This window comes from Neophocaena asiaeorientalis, unplaced genomic scaffold, assembly GCF_003031525.2.
Source record: "Neophocaena asiaeorientalis asiaeorientalis breed wild unplaced genomic scaffold, Neophocaena_asiaeorientalis_V1.1 scaffold258, whole genome shotgun sequence".
Lineage (NCBI taxonomy): Eukaryota > Metazoa > Chordata > Mammalia > Artiodactyla > Phocoenidae > Neophocaena > Neophocaena asiaeorientalis.
This window is the reverse complement of record NW_020172591.1, coordinates 3,668,937-3,680,261: the sequence shown is the minus strand read 5'-3', so window position 1 is coordinate 3,680,261 and position 11,325 is coordinate 3,668,937. Positions and strand designations below refer to the sequence as shown.

The window sequence follows — 11,325 nt, the reverse complement described above, 5'->3', positions numbered from 1 at the left end:
AAAAGAGTCCAGACTCAAAGGCCCCTTGTGGTGATGACGAAACATGTTTTCAAAATCTGTACTAAAAGAACTAAACCTTCTACCTCTTTCTCAATAGTCTGGCATGAAGCATGAAGAAAATTTTATTTTTTAATGTCTCTACACGTGTCTTTGTTCTTCAGAGTAAAGTCCTGGGAATGAGGAGTGATAGAGGAAAATGGAAAGAAGGAGCCAAGTCAAATCCAGATGTGCTGCATTTCCAATAAAGGCCCTTTCTTTGAATACATTGGTAGTAATATTCAAGTGTGTGATCTACAGGAATTCATGCAACTAACCTCTTCCATATCTGAATTACCGAACTGATGACCTAATATTCTATCTAGATGCTCCTGCTGGAGAATAGGCTTGGCAAAGAACTAAATACACACACACACACACACACATATGTGCATATCAGACACGCACTTGAGTGTATGCAGATCTGGTGAGATCTGAATGAACTCTGTGGATCGTCAATCTTCCTGTTGTGTTATTGTACTATAGTTACGCAAGACGTTACTATGAAGGGAAACTGGATGAAGGGTATACAGGATGTCTCTGTATTATCTCTTACAACGTATACGAATCAGCAATTATCTCAGAATAAATTTATTTTAAAAACATGAATGTTTCTCACTAAAACCCCACATTCATTGAATCTGGCCAAAGTACTTGTGTGCCTCCATCCTCTGTATATATGATTAGGGTATAGATGCTTAATAATGTCCAAAGTAGTAGCTAAAATCTTTTGACTGTGAGAGCACTTAGCTTCTAAGCACCATGTATGTATTAATACTAATTTAAACCTCACAACAAACCTGGTAAGTAGATATCTCTTTTTATGAGACAACTGAGGCACAGAGAGGGTCAGTAACTTGTCCAAAGTCGTTTGGTCACTACTTGACAAAGTTGAGATTCGAACCCAGCTCCTAAGCCTGTATTCTAACCACTGCTTGCACTTCCTCTAAATAAATATTGTTACGGTTCCATTGTTTCACCTGTTTTCTTGATGTGCAGTCCATATTACATTCAGAGAGGCTCTGGGCTCTTATTTATATGATCCATAACTTCTAGTAATGTTTCCAGAGTGAAATAATGTCCAACTGGGTAGGATTAAGACTAGGTTACCCCTGTTCAGTCTCATCCTAATCTTTTTGAATTTGTTTTTCAGCCTATCATGAATTTTTTATTTTGGTTTTGTTGTTCAACGTATTCACTCTCCTTCTTACTTATTCCAGCTTGTTCCTTACAAGTTTGTTAAGTATGCCCCAGAGCACTGGTCAGCAAACTACAGCCCATAGGCCAAATCTGCCCACTGCCAGTTTTGTGCAGGCTGTGAAATTATTACATTTAAAAAATAATAATTGAAAAAAATCAGATGAGGAGTAATATTTTGTAACAGTTGAAAATGACATGGAGTCAAATTTCAGTGTCCGCCAGCCAAGTTTTAAAATTGGAACACCGCCGTGCTCATGTATTTACATATTATCTACAGCTGCTTTAATTCTACAAAGACAGAACTGATTAGTTGCGCCAGAGACTGGATGGCCCACAAAGCATCAGAAAAAATTGGCAGCCCCCGTTGTGTAGTACCAAGGTGTGGGAGGAGCAAGGGGCAGGCATCTCTTCAGCGATTTATAAGAGGTAATGAGTTTATATAATGGTTTTTAAGAATATGATGCAAGACATTAGAGAAAGTAGTACACAAGCAAAACCATGAGCCTCTGTAGAAATGGTAGTCAAAGAGTGGCAGCTTTTAATGTGCTTATTCTTCTAATCAAGTTAAAGCTGAGGCTGGACCGCCCCCCCCCCAGTTCCTTCCCCAGACTTGCTTCCCCTACTGTTACGATTTGGCTAATCTTCAGTTGCATCTGTGTCTTCTAATAATAACCCTTTGGAAAAGATTTTTCACTTAAAGAGGGCCATAAACCTTCAGTGAAAACACTTACTGAGGCTTCCTTTGGACCTGGGAAAAGCAAGTGAAATGCTAACATATCTGAAATTCAGACTGGTTGTCAACCATCAATTATAATAGAATGATTGGAGAGATGAGCGTAATTAGAGATGAAAATAGCATTGCGTCTGGAACTCAAATATATTTGTTAATTGGACTTCTTTGCTATGAACCTCATTCAAGCCTGGTCATTTTGAGAGCAAATATTTTTATGGCTTCTTTTCTCATAATGCTGTTCGTTTGATTTTTACTTTTCTTTTCAATGTAAAGTGTAACCAGTTATAATCTTAATATTTAATCCAATAGAAAATATGCTAACTGAGAAAAAATTTATACCTACTGCTATTTTATTAGAGTTTGGATTATCATTAATGGTAACATTAAATATTGAAATAAAAAGACTCCAATAACATTACTTGGGGTCGAGAGCTTTTATTCATTTTGTTTCTATTAGAAGAATGCTTCATTCACCAGTTTCGTGTTTTGTTTTTTGCTTCACTCAGTTCAAAATATTCTTTCAAACAAAATTCAAGTAACTACCACCAATAACTGGTAATTAATGAATATAGTCTCTTATTGGCCTGTGCATAAACAATCCAGTGGTTAATATTTCCAAGTCATGCTGTGTATTCAAGTTAAATGTGTGGCACTCTAGTTCATTAACAATGTCAAGCATCCCAAAACAATGATCAAGATGAATACAAAGAATCTGAGTAGCACGATCCCCTACTCATCTTTGGAAGCTGTTTTAACTGTTTCATACAGTGGGATGATCTGGCAGTAATGTTGCCATTTGAAGGAACATGCTAGCAGCCTAAAAGAATGAAACTAAGTACTCAGAGAATGTGGCTTAAGCATCTCTGGATGCTCCCACCATTTCAAGTAAATAGACGATCAGTAGTCAAGAAAAAATATATATTTAAATTCCAAGATGTGCATTAGCTCTGAAGCTCGATTTATTTTCTCTTTATTTCCAGGCTACTGGTCACTTTTCCAATGAACTTAGACCCACTCCTATGTACGTGCATGTTTATCAAGCCTTCAATCAACTCTTTCTTCTTTAAGGAAGTGATTCTTGGTTGCTGAGGATATACACCTGAAAGTAGAGAAAAGCAACTAGTCATTAGGTCACCAAATTATTTTCAGGCTAATAAAGTATCAATGACTTGGTTTTTAAAAGAATGTTTGCTGTTTCTGCCACTCGGCTATTAATATTCTGTATAGATTTTTTGCAGAGGTGTATTTGAAATTTTTATTTATGCAAAACTTTGTGTCCTATGAACTTTAATTATATAATATGAATTAAGTAGATTATAATAAATACATTTCCTATTTGATTAATATGTGTTAAAATATATTTTTCTGACTAAAAAAGTAAAAAAATGTCATCATATAATTTTAATATAAAGATATAAAGAAAAATGTTTAAACCACCCATAATACAATCTTCCAGAGAGAACCATAGTTTTACACATATATACTTTATACCATAATTTAGTTTACCATTACCCTATTATGGGACATTTAGATTATTTCCAATTTTCTTTTGCTATAAATAATATTGCAGTGAAGAGCCTTATACTGCAAATTGGCTACAGCTCTGAATCATTCTTTAGAATAGATTTCTAGATTCGTAATTTCTGAATATGTTGCTTACAAAATTTCTCAGAGTAAGTAAAGTAGAAAATCAAGCATTTGTGAATCTAACTTATATTTCTGAAGCATTGTTTTCTCTTCTGCTTAATGTTTAAAAAATAAGCATTATGAACATTTGCCGGCTAGTTAGACACTGACTGCAAACATCATCAAGTTATAAATCTAAATTTTAACTTTCACGTCACAGAGGAAAGCAAAGACTCACAATTTTTCTAGACCGTCCAAACTGCCAGGTTCAGGCAGGTAAGTTTTTCTGTTCCTCTCAGGGGCAGAGCAAGATTTGTTGAAGGAAGAGATCATCATTTTTGACACAAACAAGGATATACTTCAAAATCCTTTCATTTGTATTAAAGCCTTTACCCTTGTGTTAACCTCAACTCTGTTATTTTCTATATGGGAGATATTATCAGCCTACTCTTTTCCTAAGTCAATTTCTCTCTCTCTCTCTCTCTCTCTGCCTTCACAGAATCCATCATAATTTAGTAGTGAAGCCTGGGTATACCCTCTTCAGCCTTCTGACCATTTTGGCACTCAGCTGTTAGCTTGTATCTTTCTAGACAAAATAACAATGCTCTTTTAAGTCTTCTCAAACGATGATATCTTTGGCCCTCAGAATTTTTGGAATTCTCATTTCTGGATCACCTCTGTTTCTGCTTATTAAAGTTATAAACCACCACAATGTCTAGGTCATCACTCAGCTCGGTAAGCTCTCCTTGGAGTAAGGCTCTTCCAGATTCTTTCTGTAGTTAAATCCACGCTTTTCATACATTTATTGTTTATAGAATCACAGAACTTCAGAACACAGAATGTGAAGAGACTTTAAGGGCCTTCTAATTCTTCCCATATCCCTCGTTTTCAGATGAAGAAACTGAGAGCTAAATAAGTCAATTAACTTGCCCAAGGTTACGTAGCTATTTGATATCTCTTGTTTTCATAGTTGCTGACTCAATATTAACAAATATATTAACATACAAAGTTATATAGGAGTTTTGTGTTTTTAATAAGGCATGATTCATTGCAACATTTCTCAAGTGAATTTAAACTATTTAACTTGAAGACATCAAAATAGCAAGAACCTTTCCAGGTATTATGTAGACACTCATTTTAGTTTTTCTCTTCTGCTCTGATGATGCGATTTCCCTGAGAACTATGGAGACAAACACCTCTTCACCCTCACCCCCATCCCAACCTAGTAGAATATTAATTCCCCAGGGACAAAAGAAAAAATTAGTGAAGAATCTGTGCAGGTACATCCAGAGCCCAGTTGAGCCACTAGAGATTTAATCAAGCCTCTTGAGATGAAATCTCGATGTTCCTGAAACTAACTTTCAGACAGGGTCTCTTCTTGACCCAAGACCCTCTTTGACTGATTATACAATACAAATGGAAAGTCTTATTTCCTGATCTGCAACAATTATGTCAAACATTAAAATAACTTCAATAAAGTGAAATGTTTACCCCTAATATTTGCAAAGCAACTCCTAGTAAAGTTTGCAGACCAGCTGGGTCAATAGCAACTCTGCAGCAAGATGAAGTAAGTGACTTCCAAAGCTGAAGACAAATCTACTTTTTTTTTTTGAAAAAAGAAGATACAAATGCCATGTTGAAGTATGCTCAGAAAATTACATGTAGTCTCAGACTATTATGGTAGCCTGTTGCAAGCAAGCAAACTGAAAGCTGTTTTTGAGATTATATATATATGTAATTTTAATATACAATTAAATTATATAATTTAATTAATTATAATATATAATTATAGATAATTATTTTCCTGTTAAGTTGAACACAAACATTATTTTCATTTATTCTATAGATACTTAAAGTGCAAAGTGAGTGCAAAATACAAAACAAGAAATAGTGGTAGTAATTTGAGTACCACTGTTAAGTAGAGTAAGAATGGAAAAAAAAAAAAAGAATGGAAAAAAGAGCCTACAGTACAGATGAAGAAAATACACAGTCCTTACTGATGCTGATACCTGGGAAGCCTCTGTTCAAAATATTTTTAAAATATTGGTAACCAACATTTAAAGATAGTCATTTTGCATTTCTGCTTTAGTAACTAAACTGCTAAAAGAATATTTCCTCTAAAAAATGAAATTGGTTTAAGTGACAATAACACTTGCCAAATTAATAAATTTATCTATAAATAATTGCAGTGGATTATCTGGCTTTATGGATCAGCTAATAATATTTTTTGTTACTGAGGTTAAAACAAACTAGATATTTAAAGGTTCTACAATATCTTGGGAAAAGATTGATCTATAATTATTACTGTTAATTGCTATTTTAATAGATGCTTTACAGGAACATATAACAGTTCTCACAATCAAATGTACAATTGCAAAAATTATTTATGCTTCAGTTTTCCACTAGTGCATAAATAGTTACTACCACCCAAACAGCCCTTGCTGCAAGCTTTAGAAGCACATTGGTTGAAACAACACCAAAAAAGGAACAAAAACAGTATGAATAAGGCTGTTATTCTCAGCTTACAGTGATTTATTCACCCTCCTTCTAATTCTATAAAGGATATTCTAGTGCCCCTGGAGAAGACTGCATTTGAATACCATATTTACTTCAGTGAAAAATCTCTAAATTTGTAGGAAGTTCCAGATTTCTAAAAATTAATTACTCAGCTTGCTGGAAGTTAATTACTTATTTGCAATTTGTTCCAAAAAACAAGGAAGAGTGAATTTGCAAGCCAGCTGATTTTTCTACCATTTATCCATCAGCTAAGTAAGTACATCTCAAGGAGTCCTTCCCATTTACATGAAAGCAATTAGTTTTTGTTTCTGTTTTTGTTTTTCTATTTAAAAGGGACAAGAGCCTTCCCCAGGCTTATATTCAAATCTTCCCAATTCCATAGCAAGCGAACACAGGTTATGACTACCAATGTTCAGCCTTACTGAAAAAAATAATATTAATTTGGGGGCATCCCTTTATACCTTGATATTGTATTTTAGGGATCATGTCTTTTCCTACTTGTCTTTCTGATTCTTCTTTGCTGCTGTTGAAGTATGAAGATGAGGACAATGTTGATAAAAACAGCTACTGCAAATTACAAAAGGAAGTGCTATCTTCCTATCACTTGCGTACTCTTTGGGCTCACCCCTGAGGAGGCTATGTGTGGCAATGGATTGCCCTAAAGCCACTTCCCTCTTCCTCACAATTCAGCACATTCACACTTGATTGATCCTTTCAAAAGACATGGGACCTGGGGTTGACCACCTTTTTTTCTCCCTGTGTGCTGTGGATGCACTGCTGAGATCTTCTCTTCCTCTCCAGCCAATTGCCTCCTTCCTAAGCCATGGTTTCTGGAGAGGACACAGTCCACATAGATGTCCCAGAAGAGTTGGGCCAGATCCCAAAACAATGCCCCATGCTGCAGGTTCTCAGATGACTTCAGGTAGATCATAAAATCCCAGAAACCTGAAACAGTGTTGGAAATTTGAGGCTTCCACATTTCTAGGAGGAGTACTGAGGAAGATTCCCAGCACTGAGGATCAGCTTGGTTAAGAGCCATCAGATCTGTCTGGCTGTGACAGAAGAAAGGAGACACACAGCATATTCCCACAATGAGCAGGGAGCAGGTGAGACTCAAGTGGCGGTAGATCCCTCCTCTGTTCCCAGGATTGGCCATGGCCTTGAAACTGTGCAAGATGGAAATATTTCATATGAGTTCCTGCTTGTGCTCCACTCAGTAAAGAAAATAATTATGCCTTTAAGAACCTTGGTGCCAGCAAAGGAAACATACCATCATCTCTGGGAAAAGTCTTATCCTACCTCCCATCTCACAAGCCCAATTCTATCTAAAATGATGCACTGTCAAGCCAGGTAGTACAAAACCAAGATGCTTAGATTAAGAAAGATTTATTCCTAAGATGTGCTCTTTTGTAAGATAAATAAGTAAACTTGGTTTTCCCTAGTACAGAGAAATATAGTTTAAAAGCGTATTAAGTGAAATTTTTCAGTCTTGCTACATGGCTTTTATTATTCTATAATTGCATAATTTAGCCTAGCTATCCTAAACCAGGACTCCCATGCAATTAAGAATTTGAACATATTTTACCCTTGGATGCTTTCCTATTATGGTTCCTTTTATTATTAAAAAAAAGGCACAAGAATTGTAAAATGTTATAAATAAAAAATAAACACAAGATAGTGTGATAAAAGTATGGGAAACAAGGTATATTCAACCCATTAGAGTAGAATTAACAAACATTTTACAAACACCTGAAATGTTCTGCAATTCTGACATAACTTTCATAAAGATGATCTTTTCTCATTTTTCTCGTCTTGCTATAAATCTCAAGAATTTTAACAAAAATTATTTGCCTCTCATTCAGCTTTTCTGGCTTTCACAGCCGGTTGCAATAAAACCAAGACATCCATATACACTTTGAAATTATTATGTTACACTTCAGACAAGTCCAATGAGAAATGATGTACTTAAAATAATAATAAACCGGACTTCCCTGGTGGCTCAGTGGTTGAGAGTCTGCCTGCCAATGCAGGGGACACGGGTTCGTGCCCCGGTCCGGGAAGATCCCACATACCACGGAGCTGCTGGGCCCGTGAGCCATGGCCGCTGAGCCTGCGCGTCCAGAGCCTGTGCTCCGCAACGGGAGAGGCCACAGCAGTGAGAGACCCGCGTACCGCAAAAAAAAAAATAATAAAAACAAACCAATTTTTTCCCCAGGAAAAAAGGTTTACCTGAATCTTCACAAATGTATATGATATACAAAATGTATATTACACTTAAACAACTCTAGTGTAAAGAAAAAGCAGGAGGGCATATACAGCTGACTTTCAGTTTTATATTTCCAAATCTTTTAGATGTTAGTATCATGAAGGCAAGCATGGCACAGCTCATGGGAATTCTCATGAGGATATGTCTATATTGGAAACATTTCATGATAACACCATGAGGTGGAATCTTTCTCTTCTGTACAGCAGCAAAACATATTGAGTCTCCCTTAAACCGGTATTTCAGAAACTGTCTTTGAACAGGCACATTCCTGAAGAGGCATGTTGAGATACAAAATCATTCAAAAATATTTCCTCTATATTTCAGATTATTTACACAGGATACCTACCTGAACAAAATCAAATTTAATATGTCCTCTTCTGAACTAAAATATCAAAGTCGAGGGGCCGCAAAAGTTTTTCCTTAGGGGACAAGTCGAAGCTGTCGGCGCTAAGTTTATTAGAAGACCAGGGGCGGGATACTGTCCAGGGTGCTGAAGTTGGCGAGTCCGGGACTCGCTGCCCGCTCGCGCCGCAGCGCTCACATTGGCTCCGTCAGGTTCCCTCCCCTTCCGAGAGTCTTCCCCAAGCCTGGAAGTTCCTCAACCCTGGGATCCTGCGTGTGTCCTGCCACAAGCCCCGCGCTGTGCTCCCTACGTCTCGATCCCGCACCTGGTTCCACCACCTCTCCCTCCTCAGGGCGGAGCTGCCTGGGACACCCTGTGTCCTTCGTGCCCCATTAGCCTCCTTACTCCGCGGCTTGACTCCCAGGTCACAGAAGGGAGCCCCTCCGCAATTACCTGCGCAGCCCTGTCTGGATTCCTTGGAGTGCGTGGAGAGAAAATGTCCAGACTGCTCCCTGAGCAAGCGGCGGTCCCCACCTTCAGCGTCCTGAAGGTTACGGTGCCTCTTCTTAAGCAGTGGGAGTGCTCGGCGCCTCTTCAAGTCTACGTCAAAACGCCAGGAAACGGCCGCCACCTCTCGCCCCCAAGTCCATCTCCTGCACCCTCCTCTTCCCTCCCTCCCCTGAAGATTTCGTTTCAGAAAACAAGGAGGCTTAGCCGCACACACCTCATTGACACTGACCCCTACCCCCTCCTCCACCAGCGGAACTGAGCCTTTTGTGTGGTTGGCTTCCCGGTCCTACGTTGGGAGGCGTGACACTGCTGGCGGGAACTGGAAAGTTGGGGCCCAGTCCCGCGCCCTTCAAGGAGCAAGTGGGGCTCCCTAGATCTCTACTCTCCAGACGTTCCTTGTTTGAGAGTAAAGTGATAGCAGGGAAGACTCAGGACTCCTAGGGTCGGAGAATGCACGTGGGTGCCCTCACAGCGGTCAGTAAGGAAATTAAGGTGCATCCCAGTGACATCCTCGGTGTGAATTTCTCCTGCCTGCCTGTGGTCCAGGGCTCCGAAAAGAAACACACCCTTGAGGCAAGAACGCAGGTAGGGACAAGGCACCACTGGAAGCTCCCCTTGACTGGGGACAGGAGACCCCATTATCTCCAGGCTCTGTGGCTTGGATCACCCCAGGAGCCCGAGCTGCTGCTAGTATTGCTTGAGTCAGCCCACTGCTCAAGATTTCCCAGAGGGGTTCCTGCTTTCCAAGAAGAGGAGACGTCTGGGATTCTCTCTGGTTCTCAACTCAAAGCTAGTTAATATGCTAGTCAGTCCTGTCACATTTTAGGGGCTCTGCTGAGAATTAAGGCCCACCCTAACTGAAATACACGCAGACCAAGAGCCTGAGGCAAAAGTCTTACCTTTGCCACGGTTTCCAGGTTTTGCCCCCTCACCTCAAAACCCTCGAAGCATCCTGAAAACCACTGGTAGTCTCCACTAACCGAAGGCTTTTGTGCCAGCTCAGTAGTATCCATGGTTACCTTCCAGAGGGGCACAGGGAGGAACCCAGGCTTATAGCAAGGTTTACCAAAGACTCGAGGAACATCCCCTCTACCCAAGTGGTAGGAAGAGATCTCAAGAGGATTTCTAGGGTTTCTAGGCTTTTTCTCTTCCTCTGAAATCAGTTTCTTAATCTGTGAACTGAACATACTAATGTCTGCTTCTATTTATCTTCTGAGGAAGTGGGAAAAGATCATAAATGAGGGCTTCAACTTGCTTCCTGAACTTCAAGGAGCTCTCAGCTTCTTGGAGAAGATAATTACAGAAGCATAGTGTGTGAACACAAGGGATAGAGATTGGTGTGGGAGAACCCTGAGAAAGGAAAAGGGGAAGGAGGGGGCAGAGACAGTGTGTTTGAGGAGGTGACTGGTGACCTTCTTGAAGAAAAAGTTATACAGTTTTCCTGTAGCCATGGTGCGGGGGTGGGGGGGGGTGGATGGTCTCCTTCAGGCAGGGAAGTTAGCACGATCAAAGGCAGGGAGGGAGCAGTCCTGTGCTTCTGGGGAAAATCGTCAAGTGATAGGAAGAAGGGAAGTCAAGGGAAGGAGTGCAGAGAGAGAAAGGAGAACAGAGGTAAAGATGTGGGGATTTAATTCTGGTTTTAGACATGTTGAAAGTTACACTACCCTTGAAAATATTGGTATATAAATATGCAGTGCTTACTTTATTTTCAAGTGCCTGTGTGTCAGGCACTATTCTAGATGCTGTGCACACAGAAGGAATAAAACAAATTCCCTGTACTCATGGAGCTTATACTGTAGTGGGGGTGGGAGAAGAAAATTTATATTTTAATTTAAAAATTATATATGGATAATGATTTGTGTTTCTAGTTTCTGGGTTAAATGATGAGTTTACAGCTGTGTATCAAAAGCAAACACACAACTAGTTAATTAAATAAACAAATAGTGTGATGAGTCAATAATGAGTGTTTATAATCCTGAAGCCTGAGGAAAATTATATGTGTAATGTGTCAGTTATGGTACGAAAAAAACGAAGGATCACCAAGAAAAAGTAAAGTGGGACTAGGAAAGGATAATGGGGGAAGAGCTATTTTAT

At 39.1% G+C, this 11,325-nt stretch overlaps 1 protein-coding gene across 1 annotated transcript; it reads right to left on the bottom strand.

Moving 5' to 3' along the window:
• Window positions 1-2,928: 2,928 nt before the first annotated feature.
• On the bottom strand, window positions 2,929-7,268 carry FAM237A (family with sequence similarity 237 member A). The gene is made up of 2 exons (XM_024738298.1): window positions 6,857-7,268; window positions 2,929-3,068 (listed from the first exon to the last, which is right to left on the bottom strand). The coding sequence occupies exons 1-2, from the start codon at window positions 7,266-7,268 to the stop codon at window positions 2,929-2,931; spliced, it is 552 nt and encodes a 183-aa protein (XP_024594066.1).
• Between the last annotated feature and the right edge of the window lie 4,057 nt (window positions 7,269-11,325).